The sequence below is a fragment of the Ciconia boyciana genome, chromosome 3, assembly GCF_034638445.1.
Source record: "Ciconia boyciana chromosome 3, ASM3463844v1, whole genome shotgun sequence".
NCBI lineage: Eukaryota > Metazoa > Chordata > Aves > Ciconiiformes > Ciconiidae > Ciconia > Ciconia boyciana.
The window spans coordinates 12818960-12844702 of NC_132936.1; the positions used below are offsets into that span (position 1 = coordinate 12818960).

The 25743-nt window shown below is 35.0% G+C and overlaps 1 protein-coding gene across 1 annotated transcript in view; it reads left to right on the plus strand.

Moving 5' to 3' along the window:
* Positions 1–25743, plus strand: part of SMC6 (structural maintenance of chromosomes 6) — a 37518-nt gene that overhangs the window by 2152 nt on the left and 9623 nt on the right. The window contains exons 2-23 of the mRNA XM_072858520.1: positions 687–843; positions 3396–3544; positions 4774–4891; positions 5684–5789; positions 6966–7102; positions 7655–7716; positions 8632–8712; positions 10242–10343; positions 10497–10616; positions 10721–10819; positions 11938–12084; positions 12479–12567; positions 13085–13249; positions 14264–14442; positions 15518–15719; positions 15897–16011; positions 18285–18445; positions 20150–20285; positions 21226–21306; positions 23216–23386; positions 24050–24187; positions 24968–25113. Of these exons, the coding sequence (XP_072714621.1) occupies positions 3401–3544; positions 4774–4891; positions 5684–5789; positions 6966–7102; positions 7655–7716; positions 8632–8712; positions 10242–10343; positions 10497–10616; positions 10721–10819; positions 11938–12084; positions 12479–12567; positions 13085–13249; positions 14264–14442; positions 15518–15719; positions 15897–16011; positions 18285–18445; positions 20150–20285; positions 21226–21306; positions 23216–23386; positions 24050–24187; positions 24968–25113 (2699 nt within the window). The 5' untranslated portion in view covers positions 687–843; positions 3396–3400. The remainder of the gene's footprint in view (positions 1–686; positions 844–3395; positions 3545–4773; positions 4892–5683; positions 5790–6965; positions 7103–7654; positions 7717–8631; positions 8713–10241; positions 10344–10496; positions 10617–10720; positions 10820–11937; positions 12085–12478; positions 12568–13084; positions 13250–14263; positions 14443–15517; positions 15720–15896; positions 16012–18284; positions 18446–20149; positions 20286–21225; positions 21307–23215; positions 23387–24049; positions 24188–24967; positions 25114–25743) is intronic.

The window sequence follows — 25743 nt, forward strand, 5'->3', positions numbered from 1 at the left end:
TTTTCCTTTGCCTTTAAATAGTTATTCCCAAACTGTTGTTGAAGTCATGGTAAGTGGTGTTGAGACTGAAATCAACTATTTTTTCAATTAAAAACTTAATGAAGAAAATTAGGGGTGTCTTGGTGCAAGAGTTTTGGGAGCAATTAATGTAAAAAAAAAAAAAAAAAAAAAAGAACTTTTCCTGTCAAAAATGTCAAGATGATCTAAAGATAAAATTCGAATGTGTGTGTCATTTTCAGTGTTTTTTTTTTTTTTTAATTATTTCTTCCTTTTAGCTTTTAAAGCTTTGTTTCTTGTGAAGTCTTATTAGTGGATTCCTTGTTGCTGCAGTCAGTTTCTCTTTCCTTCTGGCTTTTTTGTACTCAGTGTAGATATTACATCTACTGGTACTTGTCATAATAATTTCTGAGGCTACTTCAGTGAAGTTTGCTTGTGGTTCCAGTTAAGTTTTGTTTACAGTACTAGCTCTTCAAGAGTTCCAGGGTGCAGACTATTCTGTCCTTTGCCTTTGTCACATTTAGATTACATGAGTGTTATCTTCTAGGTTATTTTGTTCTGTTTCCCACTCTTATACTCTCTTTGTCTTAAATGTCCAAATGTTATAGCGATGGAACTCATAGCCCTCATCTTTAGTTCAGACATTAATAATTGCAACATTTAAATCTTTTGTTTTCCCTTCTTTCTAGAGAGAGATTTCAATGAAACAGCAGATCGAATGAATGCTTGTCTTCATATTTGGGTGATGGCTAAGTTCCAAGACCATACAAGTGACTCAATCTTGGTCTGAGTAATTTAAGCAGAGAGGTGTGTTTATGTAGGAAACCGAAAGTGGCGTAGCAAAAGGTATGTAACTGAATCACGAAGTGTATTTGCTCCTTGGTTTCTATGTGTATGTTATTAAACTACATGACATAAAACAGAAATTACATATTCCCTGTGAATACTTAATGGACATAATAATAATCCAGTATTTGATCTGAAATCCCTGCCATACAAAAATATTGCAGGAATCTCAGATGGGAATTTTATTGCATTTCTGCATTTGCTTTGAATTTTGTTCATTGCACTTAATGGAAAGAGATGAATAATATTTTTTCTTTATCTTTTAGATGCTGTGTCAAAGAAAATTAATGAGGGAATTATTAGACACTATCTTATAAAACAGTCAACGAATATCTAGAATAGAAATTAAATACTCTTTGTAATGATGTAGCAAATTTTAATGTTTGTCATGTTTCGTATAATAAATTGTCTGTGATTTCGTATAATAAATTGCTATTGTCTGTGATGCTTGGTAGTATGAGCTATCTGACCTTTGTCAGTTGAAAACAGGCTATGGTTTGACCAGAACATTAGGCTGACACAAGTAAAAGCAGCTGCTCAAAGAAGCACTCTCTTTCTCCACAATCATCCAAATGTACAGATCTGCATGGTGAAATGGTTGGGGAACTTATTTAAAAAGAAAAAAGCTTTTTCCTGCATTAATTTGCAGTAGAATCAGTGCCTTGAGTCAGTTTATTATTCTGCTGTGTAAAGAGCTGCTTGAACTTGGGGATGAGACAGAAACAGAAGAGGCAGAGGGAGGAAAGACTGCTTCTCTCCGTTGCAGCGCTAGTTCTTATGTCTAAAGTTGTAATTTAACAGTCTTTATTTCACTGAGTTCTCTGTAGATTCTTCAAGTTATTAATCTTAAAACATTTAAAGAGAGAATGTGGAGCAAGACCCACAGAGAAGCTCTGGGAGGGCCTGAAGGCTTTAATGACGGGGCCCCATGGGCCTTGAGGCTGTGCATTGCACAGCTCGAACCACTGTGCTGATCCACCCAGCTTTCTCATGGACCATGTCGTCTCCCCCGCAGGACACAGGAGATCATGTTAGGAACTGTTTGGCTGACCTGCTTGCCTTCTCTCCTGGATTGTCCCATCTGTCCTGTGGGACAAGGAAGTGGTCACTCGTTATAGTTAAATGTATCTGTGACTAGAAGTGTCCTGGTATCCACTTCTGTATGGAGACTAAAAACACTGGTGTTTAGTGTGTTTAGTCTCCATACAGTCAATTTGGTCTCAAACCATGACACATGGTATCAACTGATGCTGGTCATTCTTTGCTTTCCTGCACCCCACCCCATTTTTTTTTATATATTATTATTTTTATTTATTTATTTATTCTTATAAATAAACTTGGCCTACTCTTAGGCCGTGTGTCATGCAGTGATCTTTCTATAGCAGTGGATATTAATTGCATTTAATGCCTCTGAATTTTGCTCAAACTGGTGAGATGCATTTAAGTTGGTTGTCATCTTTCCTAGAAGGGAGCTCGAGATTAAATTTTAGTAAACCATGTTGTCTGAGTAGGAGAACATACTCCATTTCAGAAACTTTTTGATGTCAGAAAACTATGCATCTGATGTCAGTTTTAGCCTGTTTTGGACACTCACCAGTAGGTGATTTAACAACTGGCAAATAAAAATATTGTGCATTGCCTTTGCATAAACAGGACCTTGCTTCTACTTTGGGCAAAAGTATGTGAACTTCCATGTTTTCTGTAGTGCTTTGGGACCCTATGTATGAAGAATGTAATATGTGCTTTTGGGGGAATAAAAGCCATGCCTTAAGGGTACAGTTACAGAACGTGAGATTTTGACTAGTCTTGATACCTGTTGTTTCAGTTTTATGTGACTTCAGTAGACCTTGTTACTTTTGCAAGATTCATTTCTGACCAGTCATCAGTGCGGGAAGTCTGTGCTTTATTTATTAATTTGTAGAGGAAATATATACATATATTCTCTATATTAGAGAATTGTTATCCTTCATTAGTAAAATAACAGCATTTTGTTTACGGTGATCACATTACACTGCCTCACAAAAGCAGGGTGGCTGTGTGCAAGAAACAGCACAGGAACAGTGCTATGAATCTAAATTTTACTATATTTTACTTCTACGCATTCTGCATTTTCTAGGCATTTGTCAACCACATGTAATTAATACATTTTCTTTTTGGCTGCGCAGCTCACTTTAATCAAACCTGCATTGATGCTGCTGATCATACTATGATAGTTATGTACTTCTTACAACTTAATCTTCAACTCCATTATTAACCAAAAACAATTCTAGCAAATATCCCGAAGTCTAATGTACCAAGGAAAAAAGAATCAAGACTGTTTTTATTTTTAATCAACAAACAAATTCAGCTTGATTAGAATAATGAAGTTGTTTCTTTTGTTCTAATACAACTTATTCATAATAAGCTTAGGCTTAAATTGTTGCAATGTTTGCTATGATCTTAATATTTCTTTTATGAAAGTAAATAAATTGGTATGTCTGTGCCACCATCTGTAGGTATGTTTTCATCTAGAAGACTGAAACCTGCAGTCTTTCATTACTTTCTTTTTTCAGTACTCATGGGTAAGAGAAAGGAAGAAAGTATTTCAAAGCCTGGATCCCACAAAAGGCAGAGACAAGAATACACAGATGAACATAGCGATGAGTCTAATGAAGAGGAAAATTCACAGTCATCAGCTGATAGTAATTTATCTTTACTGTCGGTAAGTTGTTTAAAAAGTTGGGGGGGCAGAGATGTAAGAAAAAGTTGATATAAAAAAGTTCTGTGCTTTTGGTTGACATTGAAATAAATGTTTTGCACGTAGGCTTCAGTGGAACCAATATAAAAGAAACTAGAGGTAATGTCTGTGATGAGGATTTCTGCACGAGTTCATTCTTACCTTATATCTTTTGGGTCATGTAGTTATAACAGTTGATTATAACAGTATTCTTGTTTTATAGAATGAATACTACTGAAGTTGTCAAATGACCAAATAAAGGAAACAGATTTTGTTTGATAGAAGTATGGTATATTTGGTTTATGGTTGTAGTAAAATCAGAGAAAATATTTAGGAAACAAATTATTTACTAAAAGAAGCACCAAATACTTGATTGTTTTGCACAGCTGACACTTTCAAATGACTAAAAAAATCTAGGGTTTGAAATGCATATCGTGATAGAAATGAAACTTGAAAACAGGAATACCATTTTTTTTCTGCTTTTCTGTAATAGTTGAATTCTAATTTGATGAAGGATTTTTTAAAAAAATAAGTTCTGAGATTGCAGATACTGTCTTCTGTATTATAAGACACCATGGTTGATTTTTTTGGTACACAGAAGCATTATTCCTCACTTCATTTTCTTGAACAGCAGCTGGTCTGTGTCATTGGTTTCTTTATTTTTCCTGAGGACTTTCCTCTCTTAGAAAACATTGCTTTTCTGAAGCACTGGCGATAAAACTAAAGTTTCTTGTCAAAACAATACTTCACCAGCTGAACAGTGGGCTGTCCCATTTCTAGTTTAATTTCCTTCTTCCTGATCTAATTTAATTTCCCTCCTTCTAAGCTGTGCTAAGAATTCTCCCAAATAGTGTCATTCAAGTAACAAAAAAGTCTTTCTATGATGCTCTTTATTACTGCTCTGACAACTGTATAGAATCGATGATCTTAATATTTGATATTGTATTAATTATAAGTTGGTTATGGGGAGAATTGAAAGTTACTATGGGTGAGTGATCAGCTTTGGTTACTGTTTTCCTATTATTTTATTATGTAACTGCTCTGTAGCAAGCAACTTTTCATTGCGCCATGAAACCCTTCTGATTTCCTTGTAGTTTGTAACCATTGATGTTTTATGTCATACTGTCGTTTGAATTCTCGTTATATTTAAAATAGGTAAACTGTACCTCATTAAAATGCATACGTAACAGCAGTTTTAATTGTTAATTCTTTAGACCATAGGGGAAGTTGGGATAATTGAAAGTATCCAGCTGAAGAACTTCATGTGCCATTCGATGTTGGGGCCTTTTCAGTTTGGATCAAATCTCAATTTTGTTGTTGGAAATAATGGAAGTAAGTATTAATTGCATCATTTCTTTGTCAAAGAATGCTTTTGTTAATAATTTAGAAGATGTCATTTTTATTTGAAAAATAATTGCTAGCCATCTTTTAGGTATGGAGATGGATTCACTTTTGGACTTGGGAACCACAGAGGTCTATCCCAGCAGTTCAAGGCTGGTGAAAAAGTTAGGTCTTAAATTTGGAGATTTGCAAAAGATAATGTGACTATAAATCTTTTTATAGCTCAATTGTACATAAATTTATATTTAAACTAAATATACTCATATGTTCATTATTAAATGCACAGTAATTGTCCAAGTATATGTCATGTAGAAACTATTGTAGGAGAAGGAAATTATACTTATTTATGCAAGTTCACTTATTTTGGAGAGAGAATTTCAAAAATTAAACATAAATTTTGAAAGAGAGCTTAAAACCTTTCTGATAGTTATATAAATGGTAATGTGTGTTTGATTTCTTTTGTTGTTTATGTGTTTTCTGTATGCTTGTAAGGAAGGGGAGATTCTTTCCTCCTGAGATAGGACATCTTGTTGAATGCAAATTGCTAAATAGAAGTAACAGAAGTATGGCTCAGCATGGTTTGGGGTTTTTTTTGGAGAAGCTTGGAAGTGGTGGATGTTTTCCTAGAGTTATTGCTATTTTATATGTTTGTTCAATAAAGACAGAATTTGGACTTTAAGTACATGAATATATAAGCAGTTGAACAAAAATCTGTAAAATGAGTGAACTAGATAAAGAGTTATAAGAACGTCTTTTAAAAAAAGTTTAATGCTTCTATTACAGGTGGAAAAAGTTCTGTACTAACTGCTCTTATTGTTGGACTTGGCGGAAAAGCCACTGCAACTAATAGAGGTTCCTCATTAAAAATGTTTGTACGAGATGGAGAGACGTAAGTAAAACATTTTTAGTTTCATGGTAGAACATGTCGTTTAGTGATTGTGATTCAGGTTAGCTGATCAGTTTTCTGTTCACCTTTGTTTTCTCTGTTCTCTTTCTGGATCTACAAGTTTTGAATTAAACACGTAACACTGAACAGACCATATTTAAACAAAAATCCCCAAAACCACAAACAAAAATCACATTAGAAATTTTACCAGTAATTTACCAGTAGTATACCATTATCTCTGAACTAGTTAACATAGTGGTATGTCCTGCGTATTGCCCAGTTCTTGTGTATTACTTCCACGATGTACTTGAATATCCTATAGAAGAATTGAATTCAAAAAATTCATAGAAAACTAGTTATCATTGTTCTGCAAGCAGTGAGGTGAATTCTTTTTGTGTCTTTCTGAATGACTGAATGTACAATATAAAGACGTTGACATACAGGTGGATTATTAAGTATGCAGGAAGTGGATTCATGTCTGCTGCAAGAGTGGAGATGACATGTTTAGGGGAATCAATAACAAGATAGGAGAGCAGGTTTAAAAGTTTACATAAATCTGTAACTTGGAGCCCCAGGCTTTTCCTTTCAGAGGTGCTTGGAGTAAAGTTGTTGGCAGTACTTGCCTTATGTATAATAACTTAATGTTTCAGCATTCACTTAAGAAACAGAAAATCGAATTCAGAACTGAAACCACATCTCATATTTTCTAGAAGAATGCCTTAAGCTTTCTGCTATAGATTACTTTGGTTAGGGATGGCTGTAGAAGCTAAGCAACTGTTTTCTACAGAAGACAGTTTGGGGACAGGAGAACAACCAAAAAGCAACTTGATTCTGCAACCTAGAGGTGGGGGCACTCAGATGGGAAGGGAAGGTGGGGGAAATCTGCTCTCGCAACTGTTTCCTTTTGGCTCATGATTTATCTGAAGCATAGAAGGTGCAAACAGGTCAGTGTATGGCAGCATTTCAGGCCATGTGTCTCTGATACTGTTTTGGCTCAAACAACATAAATATATCTTATTCTGATTGGTACTATGACTGACTTCCAGTTGTGATCTGTACAAGACATGACAATTTTTATAGAAAATCAGAATGTTCTGGGTTTGGGGTTTTTTTTGTTTGTTTGTTTTTAGATTATGAACTTGTTTCAGTTGTCTTTTTTTAATTATTTTTACTTTTTAGTTCTGCAGATATTTCCATAACATTGCGAAACCGAGGTAGAGATGCATTTAAACCAGAAGTGTATGGTGACTCTATTATTGTGAATCAGCACATTAATCTGGATGGAAGCAGAAGTTATAGACTGAAAAGCAAATCTGGTTGGTGGTAGTTTTTGTTCTTGATCTTAGAAGCTCTTTAAATGTTTTCATTGCTTTAAATGCCTTGATGTTAGTAAAGAATGATGTCTCTCATTTCATTCATTATTCAACGATGATGATGTCAATTTTTTTGTGTTTACCTTAGACTAAGAATATTTTAGCATGTCAAAAGCAATTCTGTCAGGTTCTGCATGATGTGAGGCCATACAGTATTTGTCTTTATGAAAATCTGCTTGTGTGATGAGGGTGAACATAGTTTTTAGTCTTTTTGAGTTTTTGTTGAATTTGCTGATTTACCTAAATTCTGTCACAGAGGGTTTATGAGGCAAGGAGGGACTTTAATTAGAAGTCTTTCTGTACAAATGCAAATATATTGTAAAGATTAAAAAACCCAACCAAACAGTGTTTCTCATTTAGAACTAAATCTATGTTACAAAAATACTAATCTGATTTTTTACACTAAGAACCACTAGATTGAATAAAAAGCTAGGGCATTATATGTCTCTCTACTTTGGACCTATTGGTATTTTTCCTTTCTTTTTTTACCATTAGGGACCTTAATTTCTTCAAAGAAGGAGGAACTCATAGGAATACTGGATCACTTTAACATACAGGTAATTGTTATAGTGCTTAAATTCTGTGCAATTTAAGACATAAGCATATGATGTTATAATTCTTCAGTTAAAAAGCAATGTTCCATTTCATTAAATGAGACACGTTCACCTCTTCTGTGTTCTTTCAAGACCAAATGCAATGGCAAAAGAAAATTGAAATTTATACCTCATACAATGCAGAATAAGATTCTGTCCCAGACAGAATATTTGCTATGATCTGTGAGCCGTGAGTCATGTATCTTGTTAATGAAAGTCTTAGTATATGTTATGTTTCTTTCATACCTGGAGCTTTTTTTTTTCCTGCTCATTATTTCAGTTTTTGCTGTTGCAGAAACTTGAGTGTGTTTTTGCTGCTTAAGTGATTAAGGAAAGATCAGGTAGTGCACATGAAGTTTAAAAAATTCAACATACTCAGCCTTTCAAATAATAAAATTAATACATACTAACAGAAGTTTATATTTTGTGGAAACTTCTGTAAGAATGTATGGGGCAATATATTACATTTAATGCAATAATTTCATCAATTAAATAATGAGAAATTAAACAGCATTGAACAAAATTCCTAATGCTGATTTTGTTAAATAAATGGAAAAAACAGTCACTGTCTTTCTAGAAGTCAGTTACCCTCCTGGAAATAGTTCCTTAGTTGTCCTTGTTATGGTTCTAATTTGTACTTGATGGAGTTGGATTTTTTAATTTCTTGTTTGTTTGTTGTTGGGTTTTTTTTTGTTTTTTTGAAAAAAAAAAAAAAAAGGATGAGAGGAATAGAAATCTTAATTTCTGGATCTGCTTCTCTCTGCTTATTACTGAATTGCTGGGCATGGAACAGGGAGATGGTTTGCTCACTTTCATGGATATGCAGTTACACAAAAGCTTTTTAACTTAAAATAAAAAGGAAGTAATTTATTTTTCCAGGTAGATAATCCTGTGTCTGTTTTAACTCAAGAGATGAGTAAGCACTTTTTACAGTCTAAAAATGAAGGTGACAAGTACAAGGTAAGAAAAATCATTTAACATTTTGATTAAACATTAAAATACTGATTCCAAATTTTTAGAGGTGGCATTTGGAGGAAAAAAAATTCAGAATTCTTAATTTTAATTACCTGTTGTGGATTAACTCAGGTAAACAGCTAAGCACCACACAGCTACTCGCTCACTTCCCTGCTGCTCCCCGCTTGGGATGGTGGAAGAAGAAAAGAAGAGTAAAAGCAATAAAATTTGTGGGTTGAGATAAAAATTGTTTAAAAAATGAAGGAAAAGCTGGAAGAAGAGAGGAAGAAAGCGAAACAAAACAAGAGATGCAAAGGCAATCACTCGCCACCTCCCATGGGTAGACCGATGCCCAGGCAGTTCCCGAGCGAAAGGTGGCCAACCCCCCTAAACCGTCTCCTCTCCCTTTTTATTGCTGAGCATGACTGTGCTGGTTTTGGCTGGGGTAGAGTTAATTTTCTTCATAGTAGCTAGTATGGGGCTGTGTTTTGGATTTGTGCTGGAAACAGTGTTGATAATACAGGGATGTTTTCATTACTGCTGAGCAGTGCTTACACAGAGTCAAGGCCTTTTCTGCTTCTCACCCCACCCCACCAGCGAATAGGCAGGGGGTGCACAAGAAGCTGGGAGGGGACACAGCTGGGACCGCTGACCCCAACTGACCAAAGGGCTATTCCATACCATATGACATCATGCTCAGCATATAAAGCTGGGGCAAGATGGAGGAAGGGGGGGATGTTCGAAGTGATGGCATTTGTCTTCCCAAGTAACCGTTAGGCGTGATGGAGCCCTGCTTTCCTGGAGATGGCTGAACACCTGCCTGCCGATGGGAAGTAGTGAATGAATTCCTTATTTTTTCTTTGCATGTGTGTGTGTCTTTTGCTTTACCTATTAAAGTGTCCTTATCTCAACCCATGAGTTTTCTCACTTTTACTCTTCTGATTCTCTCCCCCATCCCACTGTGAAGGAGTGAGCAAGCGGCTGTGTGGTGCTTACTTGTCGGCTGGGGTTAAACCACGACAATGAGGTCTTATGGGATGGAATATCTCTTTGGTTAGTTGGAGTCATCTACCTGGCTGTATCCCGTCCCAGCCTCTTGCACACCCTGCCAGTCTATTCACTGGGAGGCCAGAGTGAGAAACAGAGGAGGCCTCGATGCTATACAAACGCTATTCTAGTGTGTTATCAGCATTGTCTTGGTCACACATCTAAAACAGAGCACCATAATAGTTGCTATGAGGAAACTTAACTCCATCCCAGCCAGACCCAGTACACTTTCTGATTGTAGCAGTCACCTACTTGCAAAAACAAGTTTTTGAAGTTTCTTTTCTCTAAAGACATTGATAAATTAAAAATAAAAATTAGGACACTGCTGAGTTAGTTAATTATTCAGAAATACCACACCAGTTATTTTACTTTGGGTATCATTCAGCATGCATAGAGGTTGGGATGAGTGGTCTTTCTATGGTAATTATTTAAAGTTCACTTAGATAAGCTGCTGAATCTGACATCTGCATCTTTTTATTCCTTTTTAGTTTTTTATGAAGGCAACTCAGCTGGAACAAATGAGAGAAGATTATTCATCTATTATGAAAACGAAAGAAAATACGTGTATTCAGATAGAACAAGGAGTAGAGGTATGTAAAAAAGTAATTAATAGTACAGATCTGAGCACTGAGATTACTATGGGAGTTAAACCTACATAGTTTAGATTTGATTAGGTCTCAGTGACATTAAATTTAAAAAAATAAGCTTTTTGCACTCACGATTGAACCTCTCTTTTTTTTAAGCGTCTTCAAGAACTTAAGCTGCTTTATTCTGAAAAAAAGGAACGTTACAAAAGCATTGGGTTTGTGAATGACATGCGAAATCATCTTGAAGATTTGAAACATAAAATGGCGTGGGCAGTGGTAAATGTCTTGCTAAAATATGTTTCCTCATATGAAACATACTTTAAATTACTCCCAATCTGCTGCGGAGTTTCTGGTATATGCTAATACATGCTTCTATTTAGGTGGGTGAGATGGAAAAAGAAATACAGCCAATCAAAGAAGGCATCAGAGCTGAAGAAGGAAATACAGAAAAGTTTGTTCAGAAGCTAGAAGAATGCCAGGTACATATATGGTTTAAACCATATGTCACTCTAGTTTTGGCTTCTTGACTCAAGAATAAAAATAATATTTAAACTGTGACTGTCCTTTAGCTTGTAAGCTGTTAAAACTGGCCGTCTTAGCTTTTCACAAGCAGCTAAGAACCTTCCCATTTATACACCTTTGTAGCCATCTAAAACTTAACAGTAACATTTGTGTTCCACAATTTAATTGGATAATAATATTAGGACATTTTGTTTTCTGTTGTTTAGTAGGGGCATGTGTGTGTAGTTTTCATGCTGATGCTTTTGTTTCAGGTAAAGTTTATATTTGACTGGGAATTGAGATGACCAGTGTTGCATATACCAGTGAACAGTAATTTAAACTGTTTTATTGTTGAGGATACTTACTTGGTGCCTATTTCTGTAATGCTGGAGCATCTTTCAGAGATCTGTTGTGTAGGTTTCCTTGGGTATCATTGCCTGTAGAAAATCTCAGTGTCTGATTTCAGGAGACATCTGGAAATTTAACAGACTCTTTGGATGGTACTGAAGACTTCTGTAGGTAGCAAGAAAGAATAATTTTGCCAAACATTCAGATTCACGTATGAAATAGATCTTTTGCAGAGAAACATTAGGTGTCATTATTTTGAACTTTTTAGTCTATTAAAAATCCTTCTAGAAACTTTCTGAATTGGCAGTCATTTTTCATTGATTTTTTTTTTTAATGTTTAAAAAAAGAAGTATGTATTTGTTTTATATTTGAGGCGGTTTTACTTTATGGCTGAACATGTGTAGTGTTGAAGGAACATTGTCCAGATACTGGTTTCACTTCTTTCCATATCATGGTACTTGGCCTTATTGTAGTAAGAGCCCTGTGTTTGAGTAAACCATGAGTTAGAAAAGAAGGTTGCTGTTTACTTTACAGATTTGGTAGTCTGTTGGTTTTCTGAGTATTTTCCTTTATTAATTTTCATCTTAGCATGTCCATAGTAGCAATGACTTTATTTTTTAACGAAAAAAAGCAAATGAGACATGTTGGATGGATTCTTTTGAGAGCTATTTTTTCTGTAGCATTAAGAGGTTTTAAATAAAATTTTGTTTCATTACTACTTGTGTATCATTCTCTTTTTGCACCAAAGGTAAAATTGAATGAAGCAGAAGAAAAGTACAAAGCAATACAAGACAAGCTAATAACAATAAGTGAAGAAGCGCAAGCCCTGCGTCCTCAGTGTATTTCTTTGAAGGCCGATGTGCAGGCAAGAAGAAAAGCGGTCAATGAAGCTGAGGTAGGTGTGAAGAACTTTCAAAGTTCATTCCAGTTTAAAGCTTTATTCTTGTCTATGCTCTACCCATAGGTGCTTCTCCATCTGTGTCTAGGCTTTTTGAACCCATAGTGCAGTTCAAAATAGGTGCAATTTCCTGCCTGACATGCAAGTAGTTTTTGTTCAGGGGGCCATAGCGTTTATATCTTTACACAGATGTTAAGCAACATTAAGCTTAGGTCAAAATAAATATGTTTCAAGTTAACTGTGTTATTCCTTCTTTTTAACGTTTTTGACATTCAAGTTATGTTTGTCTACTTTGATGCAGTTCAGTGTTTATTTACTTAAAACTGTAGTTCTTTTTGAGATTATTTCTTGCTTCTATTTATTAAACTACTGTATCCTATTTCCTTCATAGGTACTTTATAATCGTTTCAAAACTGAGTTAAAACGTCTGGGAAAAGATGATGAACAGCTACGTAAACGAATTGAAGAACTGAAAAGCAGGTAAATACACATATAGTGATTACAGGGTATGCAGGGTGTATGTTATTAAGGAACAGGTATGTGGGGAGTGAGCTCTTCTGATTAATGAGAAAATCTGCAGTAACAGAAAATATTTATTGAAATTTAAGCAGGGTCCAGTTAAATACTTAAATATTTCTGATCCTGCTTCTTTGTGTACCAAGATTTTGACTAGAAGGTGGTGAGGTAATTGGGCAGAAGAAAAACTTTTATTTTTTGTTGGTGGTAATATACATTTTCTAGCTTCCATGGTGTTGCAAAGCAAATATACCTTAAGCTAAATGTAATAGGAACGTAACTGGGGAGACTTACGTGTGATTACAAATAATTTAAAAAAAAAATAAAATTTGTATTTATGCTTTGTAGATCTTGTAAATGCACAGAATCTTAAATAAAACTTTCTGACGCATAAATCTTTTGTATGATACAGGTAATAAAGTTTGTGTCACTTAAAAATCATCAGTGTGGTTTTAAAATATTGAAGTATGATCTTTTCTAGTGCTAATCAGGTTTCAGAGCCTGAAAAATTGGAAAGACAAAGGAAAATCTCACACTTAAGGGAACAGTTAAAGGCATTCCGTGATGAAGAAATAATGATTGGTCAACAGGTGGATCAGTTTCAGCAGGCTATATATAAGTGTAAGGAAGAACATGGTAGACTTAGGTAAGTTACGCTTTTTGAATGTAACTGTTTTCCTTTGTTTCAAGTTTATAAGAGGTCCCTTCTTATATACCATCATTCCCTGAGGTATTAGGCTTCAGTTTCTATTCCCCGCAGCCCCCCCCAGTTTATCTTAGGACTTGCTAAACTTTTGTCTTTGGCACAACATGACTTAATTTAGAAACTTTTGGAAAATTAAGAAAACTGTTTTGTTATTAAAGGTGAAAGGTATTACTAATTTAAAGCCTGATATAAATCTGTACTGTCAGTTTAATGCCCTTCTTTCTTCCTTCCACCATCTGTCCCTTATTCATTTATCATCCTGTGGGCAGACTATGATTTAAATTTTTTCATGTTGTTTAATACACTAGTACATCCTGATATGATGTCACAAGATATATAACACGATATAAGGAAATAGATACACTTAGGGGTAATTATTTTATCTATAGTTAAAGGCAAATTTATAGAGACTTTGAAGCAAGTGGTTCAAATACTAATTTAACCCATACCTGAACTAGAAAAACAAAGCATGCTTTGGCTTTGATTTGGAAACCTGAACTTGAACAATGATTACCGGAGGCGATTATGGCGATGTTGTCATTTATTGTCTTTAGACATTTGAGAAATGTTGCTTGTTGCACTTGATGTATTAGTTTACACGTCTTTTATCAATTTTTGTAACTGACAGTTACATTGTGTTCTGTTGAAGACCTTTGTAGAAGACAGTGAAACTGAAGCACATAATTAGAAATAAAATAAATTTATTATAAATTGTTAGAAATAAAAGTCTTGTAAAACTGTTGCAAAGTAGTAATTTTTCTTTCTTGCTTTTTTGACTCATGTTTCTTGAAATTGTAAAAATATTGTTAAATGTGTGTAGCTAGCTGTACATTGAAGTATTGAGGTCTTGATACACTGTCCTATTAGTACTTGAAAAATGAGACTTTATAATTATTTTAATCAAATTGAGGCTTCATAAGCTGTTGCTACTGAAAATAAATTCTGTTCTCTTAGGAGAGAAGACTGTAATGCGAAACAAGCACTGGATGTCAAGCAGAAACAGCTGAGAGAGCTGAAAGATAGTAAAACAAATACCTTGAAAAGATTTGGGCCACATATACCAGCATTTCTTGAAGCAGTTGAATCAGCCTATAGGCAAGGGCACTTTAAACACAAACCTGTCGGACCTTTAGGTAAGAATGACTGCTGAAAAAGACAGTCTTTATAATATTTCCTCATGGGCTTTATTGCATGGCTGCTAATATAAACGGTGACCTTTTAGAAAAACTGTTCTTTAAGGAGCTTCAGATATGTATTTCTTTACTTCCTGGACTAAAGGTTTTATCCTGGTAGGTTATCTTTTTTGCTTCTGTCCTTTTTATCACATGAACTAGCTAACATCTACTGTTTTTCCTCATTTTCCAGCTGTTTTTGTTAAGATATTTTATGTAGTTACAACGGTAAACTTTCAATGCACCCCTCTGACTCCCCCACACCCTCTAAGCATCAGACTACTGTGCTTTGGCTGTTTGTTCCTTGGCATTGTCCAGCTCTTAGACAGATTTTGTTCAAAATATCCAGTGGCTGACTTGTGGGCTTGTCAAACTTGAGATGTTTTGCATGGAGCAACGCAGAACCAATTGAGATTTTCTTGGAAAGTTTGGTTTCATTAGTTTTTTGACCAGCTCTGACAGTGAACGCTATTTTCAGTTTGTGAATGGGAGTAATGGCTTCAGGAAATTCTTGATGTAAGTGTAAAGGCCAAGTACTTAAGTACTTGGCATTTACTGCAGGGTTAGAACATGCAAACACATGTACTACTGAAGACAGGTGATATAATAGAAATCTTCGTGTTTGTTTAACTTCCAGCATAGTTGTTCCTCTGCCTTCACCCTTAAAGCATTAAGTTGTTGATAAGCAATCTTTGCATTGATATACTCCTGCTGAGCTGCCACAAAATCAGTATGCTAATGGAAGTTGGTAGTGACCTGTCAAAGGTCTTGGAAGAAAATGTAGGCCTCCAAATATGTATAGGTGTCTCTATAGGAAGAGAAATTCTATGTGTGTGTTCTCAGGGTAGCTTGTCTGGTTTTTATCTTTTAGTTAACTTCTGAATTTTTTTTTTCTTCTTGTAAGAAAGGTTTATTTTAGACTCTTAAAAAAAACCCATAACACAACAAAACAAAAACCTTGAGTGGTAAAAATGCACTACTGGATGCTTTGTTATGGAACACAGCTCCTAAAGCTGTGTCTCTTATGCTTTTTTAGGTGCTTTCATTCATCCAAGAGATGCTGAACTGACCTTGGCTGTTGAATCTTGTTTAAAGAGCCTAGTTCAGGCATTTTGCTGTGATAATCATAGTGATGAAAGAACTCTTCAGCTACTGATGTCAAAATATTATCCCCATGGATTTAGACCTCAAATAATTGTAAATAAATTTCAGAATAACATTTATGATGTTAGACACAGGTAAGTTTTATGTTTTGAATTTTATTGCTTAGCCTTGATGGCTCAAATTATTATGAGTTGAAAAGAACTATTTGGGTTTTTTTGTTAGGTTGGTTGTTTTTTGTTGTGTTTTTTTTTTTTTTTTTAAAGAATCTCACTTGAGCTTTATGAATGGTGGTTTTTTCTTCTTTTCTTCAGAGGAGTTAATCATCCAGAGTTCCCATCGGTCCTCACAGCATTGGAAATAGATCATCCAGTGGTTGCCAATTGTTTGATTGACGTGAGGGGTATAGAAACAATCCTGCTGATTAAAGTAAGGCTTTACGCTCCCTATTGGTCTTTAAAGAAAAGTGTTTTCTCTTTGTATGGAGCACGTACGATACCTTCACTGATAGTGTTTGTAATGGACAAAAGAGGTAGAGAAAGATTATTTTATCTTTCTTTTTGCCCCTCTGAGGAGAGGTGAGGACCCTGATGGCTCAGTAGACCCCAACTGTATCAGTTACCAGTGTTATAGTGCAGTACACACAGGTACGTTTCCACTGGAGGGCTCCCAGTGGAAAGGCCCCCTTGGCATTCAATAAACTATCGGTATCCCACTTCAAACACTATTTTCTATCATGGGCAACACAGAGTAAACTGACAACCCATAGTGGATTTAGATACTTGGATTTATTTAAGAATCAGCAAGGTTAGAGCTTTTACTCTGTTTTCCACACGCTTGTTTTCCTGTCCCCCACAACACTACCTTTACAGGTCTCAACTTCTGTCCCCAGCAGGGAGATCGCTGCTGGTCCGGGAAGGTCAGGCAGAAAATCTTAGCAGTTCCTGCTGTGCAGCTGCTCACAGATACCTCTTTGGGCTGTTACTGGCCAAGGTCCCTCGGCATTCCCTGGGATTTCTCTCTACAGATCTCTCCCCTATGTGTTTCCAGGACCTTACCTGTTTGTTTCTGGGATGTTCACCACCGCCTTTCTGGGCCCCTACATGATCTAGTTTCTCAGTCTAAATAGTCCATGTGTATGTGATCAGCCTCCTAACTGCTGTGTCTGTCTCATGTCTCTTTATTAATTGGTGGGTTCAGGATGTGTCGGTTTTGCGTAGTCCAGGTGTTACCAAATTTGCAACCAGCCCCTACCAGTTGTACCTAGTGACTGGTAGCTAGGTATCGGTTGTAGCCGTAGCAGGCTTGTGCTTGAGAGTTCAAAGGTTCCCTTTCGGATATTCAACCAGCCACTCTTACATTAAATTATCAGCTGCCTGTTAGCATTCACAGCCTAACTTATTTTTCACCTACCACAACAACCAGAGCCCCTTTGGACTCTGCAGTGTTAAAGCATTTGAGATGAGAGAGTGCAAAGAAACACGGGTGTGGATAGTCTGGTAACATAAAAAAAAAAATAATCAATAATTGTTTATTAAGTAGGATTTGAATGAGATGATTAGCAAATGGCATTAAATTAAGATTACATACTATTTTGATAGGAATCTATTTTTTGATCACCATAAAAACATGTTAAAGAACTGTTTTGTGCCACTTTGATTTCTGACCTTAATTGATTTTTGATTTTCTGGTACTACTGAAGATACCAGCTCCTGCAGATAAGATTACAGGTAAAATGTTCAAAGATAAAAATAAGACATATATATTTTTTATTTAAATAAAGCAGGGTATTCTATAAGCAGCAGAACTAATGATGCTTACTTTTTGTGGATTTTCTTTTTCTCCAAAGCTACTTGTCCCAGTTTGCCCTCTGACATTCCTACTGGAAAAGAGGCAGTTTATGCTTTGTCTAGTGCAGAGCTGACTGACTGGCAAATGTGGCTGTTACTGAATGGGATATGTAACAGCTGAACTTTCTAGGCTTTTCTCATGGCAGGAGTGCTAGTTTTGTTCTTCCCCCTCTGCCTTACCTAATCACTGATTTTCGTAACGTTACTATCATTGAGCCCTACCTGAACAATTTCAACTGAATCTGAAAGAAGTTGAAGAGGCATTGTCTGGAAGAAATGATACTTCTGAATGGATAACATGATTGCCTCGGACAAGGCACTTGTGACCACTTAGTCTGGCACTGGCAATGTTTTGTTTTGTTTATTTATTTCTTTTTTTCTTACCAGCATGTTTCCCCAAACTTTAATTGAATATTGTTTGATGTACTTCACAGCTTTCTTTGGAAGATTGTTTCCTGTATGTGTATTCTACTTCTGATAGTTAAATATACCTGTGCATAGTGACCTTTTGGTTAGTGATTTTTTTTTTTTTTTTTTTTCCCCCATGGCAAATTGTGAGGGACTGATGAGACTATGGAACTTAGAGTGCAGATAAATTTGTAATAGAATAAAAGAAATGGGCTGCTAAACTAAGTGGATGTTTTTTGGGAGAACATAAATGTCTCATTCAACTAAGAAAAGCAGATTCTTGACATTATAGATTTTTTTTTAACATTCTTTCATTACTGTATTTCTTATTTTTATTAGGAATTGGAATTATTTCTGGGCAAGAACTTCTAGACAAGTTTTAAATTGATATCTTTAATAATGGTTGCTTTTCTACTGGTATGATAAGGCCATTGTATTTTTCAGAGTAGCCGTAAAGCTCGTGAAGTAATGCAGTTTAATCGGCCCCCAAAAAATTGTAGAGAAGCTTTCACTGCTGAAGGTGATCAAGTATTTGAAAGGCGGTATTACTCTTCTGATTACGTCAGACCCAAGTTCCTAAGCAAAGATGTTGAAGCAGAAATAAGGTTAGCATCTTGTAATGTTGTATTTGTAAAAAGTGCACTTGTTGGCATGAGTAGTGGAATTGCATATTTGTCTATTTGCATGTACACTACTCTCCAGTCTCTCCATTTTCTTTCTGAGATTTACGCTTCCTTTCTGAGAATTCTGGAAAACCTCTTTATTTCAATGCCTTTCTGTGATAGGTACAAACCTCAGTTGTACCGAGATGTTTTTCAGTTTGTGGCACGTAAATCTTGCCCAGCAAGCAGGGATTCGCTGGGCTGAATACTCCAGGAAATCTAGCTACCTTTCTTTTTATTTTACACTTGCTGAAAAAGAGTATGGAGTCAACTGTTTCTTTAAAAATCTAATACCTGAACAGTGGTATTGTAGCTTACTACAAAAGAAGCCTGATTATTCAAACCAAAGTTACTCTGGCACATGTAGTACTAGTGGTTTAAAACTTTACATCTCTGTTTTCTCAGGCTTTTGACTTCACTCATGGTAGGTATCTGTGATAAACTTGACTCCATCCTCATTTTATTTTTTACATTACTTTCAAAATGGTAGTTTAAAAAGCCAAATATATTTCAAAGTTTACAAACTTGAACTGTCACCAAACCAGTTAGTGACAATAGGATACTTTTATTTTGAGGCTTAGATTATATTACAGACCTATTAAGTAAATACTCTAATTTTGGTATTAATGGCTGATAGTGTAGACTGAATTGAATGTTAAAAATTTATTTCTGTAAACTCAAAAGTTGTAAATATGTCAGTTAACTATACTTTGTTCATGTCAGTGTATAATGAACTTCACTCAAAGATTAACTTAACTTTCAAAGTGTTACAGGCATTTGATTACCAATATTTCTATGGGGGAGTGATGTAGGCCAGTTAAAAAGGAAAAATGTCTTCCCACCTCCCCCCAGCCCCATTCAGAACTTAGCCTAAAGCAATGACACATTTATGTGGAATAGTATATGCAATTTATTAAACACTGATTCTGGGATTGGATTTAATCAGTCCATTTCATACATCTATAAAAAAAGTTGGATTAAACACTTGTATTAAGATTATGGGGGTTTTTTTACTGTAATATTAGTAAAGCTTCCCTTTTCTTTTGCAGGGGTGAAAGACACTATCAAAGTTTTGCCATCTATAAATAAAAAATAACTTTGTTTTGCATTTCAAATAGTTTTACCACAAACTGAAAGAATTAATTATAGAAATCTCTGGACATGACCTCCTTTGTAGAAGGAAAAGTATGAGACTATATGAAATATTTTTTTCACATCTCTGTTAATATATTTTCTCTCTGACTGGAAGTGTTTTGTCCTAGTCAAAGTATTTGTAACGCCACTGTTAGTTCATTAGAAGTAACACCACTGTTTAGTTCAAAGATTTGGCCTGTTCATGAAAATTACTAACAGAGGTTACAGATGGTTCAAATTACATGAATGGTTTACCTGCTAGGCATTGAACTAGGACCATCAAGCAGCTATCTGCTGGTTAACTGAGAGTTCTGCTGTAGAGCTTTGGTCTTTCTTTATTGATTGTTAAAACCATCCAATGCATAAAAAACTTAAGATTTTTTTTTTCTTTTTAGGGGAGTACATTTTTACCCTTTGTCTTGTCATGCATTTAATTTTTATTTGTGTATTTCTGTGTGTGTGTAATAGTATCAGTTTAATATATAATATCTCAATATCACTTTGTTTATAAAGTCACTTGGAGGAAGAAATTGAAAGCAAAAGGGCACAGTTGACAGCATTTCAGCAACATTTATATTCCATTGAAAATGAGATTAGGCAGAATGAAGATCATCTTCATGGTCATCGACGACACCAAAAAGAACTACAGGTAAAAATAAGTACAGTGTTAACTTTTAGAAACTGGTCAGTCTTTCCCTATTTCATTTTTACTTCTGCAATATATTTAGAGTGGCTGATCATTTTTAATGTTTATCCTTACTTTTGTTGTTTGCTTTCATGTTGTTTACTTCTGTAGTATGCTTTCATCATTTAGGACAGAACGATAGAGGCCACATCAGTCCTAGCATATGCTGTTTGTTTCTGTATGGTTTTGTTTGGAGCTTTTTTTTCCCCCTCTTGTGCTAAATCTCACAAATTTCTACTGCTTTTTTGGAAACAAATAGGAAGTTGTTGCAATATTTGATGCAAGTTTCTTTTCCCTGCTTCCCCCTCCTTTATTTCTGTTGAGCCTTGCCTCTTCATTCCCAGAATCTTGTTTCTCTTTATGCTCTTCATTTATATTCTTAACCTGTTTTAATATGCTGAATATTTCACCTTTAAGTTTTCTTCATTTTAATTTCTTTATAAACAATTTTACAACTATTAGTCATCTTTCTTTGTTTTCTAGTACTTCTAGGTAGGATATATATTCGTGGAGGCCAACGGTGTTACAGTTAGGCAGTGTAAGATCATACATACTGTATGAGGTTATATGCAGTAAATTACAAATAAAAACCAGCAAAAAAACCTGGCATGTGGACTCAGATTGATGAAGATACATTTTTTTCCTTCAAATATTTATTTTATTCAATTGTCATGTTGAATTGAAATACAATAATAACTTAATTATTTAAAGTGCATATGACTTCCAGAACAAGTTGTATCTTATAAAACTGGATTCCATAGGTAAGCGGGAAGAGTTCTGTCTTTTGTAGGCACTAATGAAACTAAAAAACCAAATATCTTGCTTTCTGTGTTGACTTAAATGAACAAATGTGAACTTTTCTCTTTAGATAAGCTTAAGAATATTATTTCCTTTTTCTTTTCAGATAAAAATAAGAACAACAAATGCAGAAATAGCAGATCTTGAAAATATGGAAGAACACCAGTCAGTGGACATCCATACATTAGTAAGAATGGATTATCAAATTATGTCTAATAAGGATATGAAATAATGTCTTCTAATGTTGGCAGTGCTTTGAAATAAGCGAGTAGTGTAGATTTTCAACTAGTGTACAAGTTGGATAAATAGTGAAGTATGTTAACACTTTACAAAATGTCTACAATTATGGCAGTGGCATGATTTTATTTATTTTTGGTGAGTTTTTGTTTAGTAGGTTTTTTCCTTCTTCTTCTCTCTTACTTCTGCCCTTTTTCAAACCAATAGCACTGCAGGTTTATGGAAGGCAAAGTGGTGTTGCAAAGAGATATTCCATGCATTTTCTTTCCTCATTCCAGACCTGCACCGCTGTAAAACTCTGGTTAGGGAGAAATGGTGCTGTGGGTTTAGAGGTCAGAAGTGGTACTGTCAAAGCATAGGTAAAAGCCACTCTGGAGCATAATTTATGTCACAGCACTGCCGCTCTGCCCTGAATCCACAGTTTCTTGCTTTGCTGTAGCTTCACCATGCAGAAGTTTTAAAGTTCATCTATTGCCCTAGGGAAGGATCATGGTAGTATGATGGTTTCTTCAAAGTTCTTATTCTTATCCATGTGTTCTTAAAATGTATGCGTAGTAGTTTGAGAACAGAAAAAAAAGTTTGATAGTCTATTGTGAGTTGTATGATGGTGGCAATGAATTTCAACTGTTGCTCTGTAATAAGCCGATGTATAGATGGCCAAGATTTAAATTCTGAGAATCATGCTGATCAGTGTTGTTAATAATCCTGACTGCAGTTGTTTTGGTTAAAATCTATGCCAGTTTTCCCACTGTTTTATCTGGGATCAGCAAGAGGCTAAGTTGCCCAGAATTTATTTTTTTGTCTCTTCTGATGTTGGCGCAAACTCAGTTTTTTCAGTAGTCTGTCTTTCAGTGTGTGTGCACACACATGCATGTAAGAAAACATTTCAAAATTTACTCAAAAAGTAAGGGATTAGTACAGATTCTGTAAACTCTTGTAGGGTTTCTCTTTTCCAGATAGTCTAGTTCTGTTGGTTTAAAAAAAAGTATATTCTTTGTCCTTTTGGTGAGATGGAATAATAGTCTATTACCTTTTTGTAGGAGAATATCTTCCTGTTTCAAAATTATTGGACGCTTGCTTTTTCAACATCAACATTTTAACCATTGCCTTCTGATAATGGTCTTAGGCAACTGGTAGATTTATGTTTGCTTCTCCGTATTCCTTTCTTGGATTTTTGTTGTTTTTCTGTTTTCTGCACTTTCTGACCACTACTGTGGATTAATTGCTGTTCTATCACTTGGTATCTGTCTTTCATTGCTACCTGGATTTCACAACTGTTTGATCATGAAAAAGAATCTTAGCAATACAAGGTTTCATTTACATATCTTTCCCAGGTTTTGGAATATTTGTCTTTTTGAATCAGAAACTATGTATGATGATAATTCATTAGGAATGGTGTAATTTTCTAGGGAACAGTGACAATCCACTGACTCTTCCTGTATTCCTTTGTGTATTGGATGTATATACTCTGTCACAGATCCAGAGGGAAGTTACCTTGTTCTTTTGTTTAAAAAATTACTGTAGTAAAATATTAGCATGGCTAAGTCTTCACAAAATCCTAGCCCCTTTAGTCTTTTCATCACAACTCCCAAATAAAGTCCTTTTAATTTTAAGTCGGATAATTAGGAAATTCCACTTTTTACTTTGCAATTTGCTTTAGTGGTCTCCTACAAGATCTGTCAGTCTCCTGTTTTGGGCTTTAGTGACAAATACATTGAGCTGCTTGTATTCTTACTAGAGTTACAGAGTATTGCACGTAATCTTGTACCCTAATAGTGATAACAAAATTAAAATCTTGTACAGGAGTCTGCAAATGTATGTCTCCTTTTATTATTCTTCATTTTAATATATTTTGACAGGAAGATGAAGCTGAAGAAAATAAGGGTAAGATGGAATCTGTAAAAAAAGACATGCAGCAACAAAGCAGAAAAATGGAAGAACTGAAAAATATTCTCCAAGTAGCTGAAAAAAACTTTGAAGAAATGAAAGAAAAAATTCATCAAGTAGAAGAAATTGCCGGACCAATTAAGGTAGCAATAATTTCAATTTGTTCCCTTTCTATGGCAAGGGGAATGAGGTTAAATAAAGGCAGGAGAAAAGAGTATGGTCCTTCCTGATACATTTAAGGTCTACCTATGAAAATCGAAATAGAGCATTCCATCTAGAGCATGTCAAGAAATAAGCTTGGCAATATTTTGAAGATGATGATTAAGTATAGTTGCTATAGTGTTTTATGTTTAAAGAGAGTTTGTTTCCAGGTATCTTTATGTTTCCAGGTATATTTATGTTTAGGTATAGCAGGACACTGAATTTTCACACAGAAATGCAGTTCTGGCTGATGTCGCACAGGCATCAGAAGTTCTGGCTAGAATGTAGTGTATAAAATAAATTTAGTTTTTGGAGGTTTGGGAGAAAGGATGGCTTTTTTTCAAAGATTAAAACATCCCCTCAAGATATGATTCCTGAAAACTTTTACAAGCATTTATTATGTTCTTGTAAGAATTGAGTATAAACTTTCTGATAAGTTGCTGTTAAAGCTTCTGGGCTTTAGGAGTAGTCTTACTGAAAGCAAAATAAATTAGACAGTGTTAAAAACAACATAATTACCTGTGATAAGTCAGTAAACATTAGAGAGATACTTAGGAATCTATCCCAAACAGCTCACTTACCACATCTTAATTTATTCCAAACAGGATGAATTAAACCAAGCTGACTCAGAAGTGGAAAACAGTAAACGCCGTTTGCAGCACTATGAAGAGAAACGGAAAGAACACTTGGCTTGCATAAAAAGACATAAAGAATTACTAGACGCCAAAGAAAAAGAATTAGAGGTAGGTGTGGGTTTTTTCTTTATTGAAGTCAGATGGTCATGATCCTTCTAATATTTAATAATAAATCATTCCACTTGTACAACTTACAGACCATATTAATACTCAGCTACACTGAGTATTCTCTCATGTATGTCTTAAGCTGACTGCATCTAAACCAAGTAAAACTAATGTTGTATAAATGAATCTAGGCCTCTTTTTGTCTGGCAGAGCATAATTTCTGTCTTGACAGATGAGTTAGGGGTTATCCTTCTAGGACTCTTTCTTCTGTATTTTGCAATGAAAAGATTGAAATGACTTAACCTTAAAATTTGTGTTTTAAGTTCAATTGAATAATACTGTTTTGGTTTTTTGGATGCTAGGTTTTTCCTTGTACAGACCTCATGCCTGATCTTTTGAAGACTTTTCTAATCAAGCTTTATTAACTAACTCTGAAATCACACCCACAAAGACTTTTGAAAGACTGTCCTATTTAAATATGGTGAATTTGGTTCCTTATTTATCTGTATTAGCTAAATAACTGTGAATAAGTTAAAGATCTCAGATGGATACAGTTCTTAGCACTGAAATAACTACCTACCTATAAATGTTGTTAGTAAGATTGTTAATAACTAGGTTTGCTGTGATATGCACACAAAGAACAATACAAAAACATTGTTCTTGCTTGAAGACCTTGTTTAGGATATTATATATCACCTTCCATAGCACAAAATATTTGTTGTGAAGACTAAACAGATTTTTTTAAAAATGTAACAATTAATTGAGTTTCAAACATTACTTTAGGAAAAAATTGCACAAGCTAGGCAAATCTACTCAGAGCGCATAGAGGTCAGCAGAACTGTTAAGAGTCTTGATGCAGAAATGAATCGCTTGCGAGAGAGGATAAATTCAGAAAATGATCGCCATGGAAACAGAGAAGAAATTGTACAGTAAGTCATCTTTAATGTCTAAAGTAGTTCAGGTAAGATGGAAAAGATAGGGTAAAGAATAGTTTTCTTATTCACAGTGTGTTTATATGTGGTTTTAGTACTTAAACCATGTATGAAGGTATGGAAACATGCTGTGCTGATTGCTGAGTCAACCAGTACTGAACAGGCTTAGGAGTATTGAACTACCCTCTAGTGATTCTAGGTGGTGTCTGTACTATATATATGAAGTTACCAATAATCAGATACCCTCTTGGTGTTTGGAGGTATCCCAATTACGACTACGTGGTGCAAACATAACCCGCCATTGTTCTGGGATGCAGTGAGCATTAAGCATACTTCTAGTTTGAATAATTATTGCAGAAGTTAGGCAGTTACTTGAGGTTTTGACTGCAGTGTATTTCAAGGAATCACTTACCTCAGATATTCTTGAGCATGGGGAGCCCAGTCAATTAATTCTCCTTGGTGTAAGAGTTTCCTTTCAAAAGAATTAAAAATAGAAGTAAAATTTAATTTTTGACCGCTTTTCATTTGTGAACAGTGTCTTTCTTGACTCATCAAATGCTTTTGGCTTTAACATAGATCCTCCCAAGAAAGTTTTTATTTGAATGTTTTGATTATCAAATTGATTTT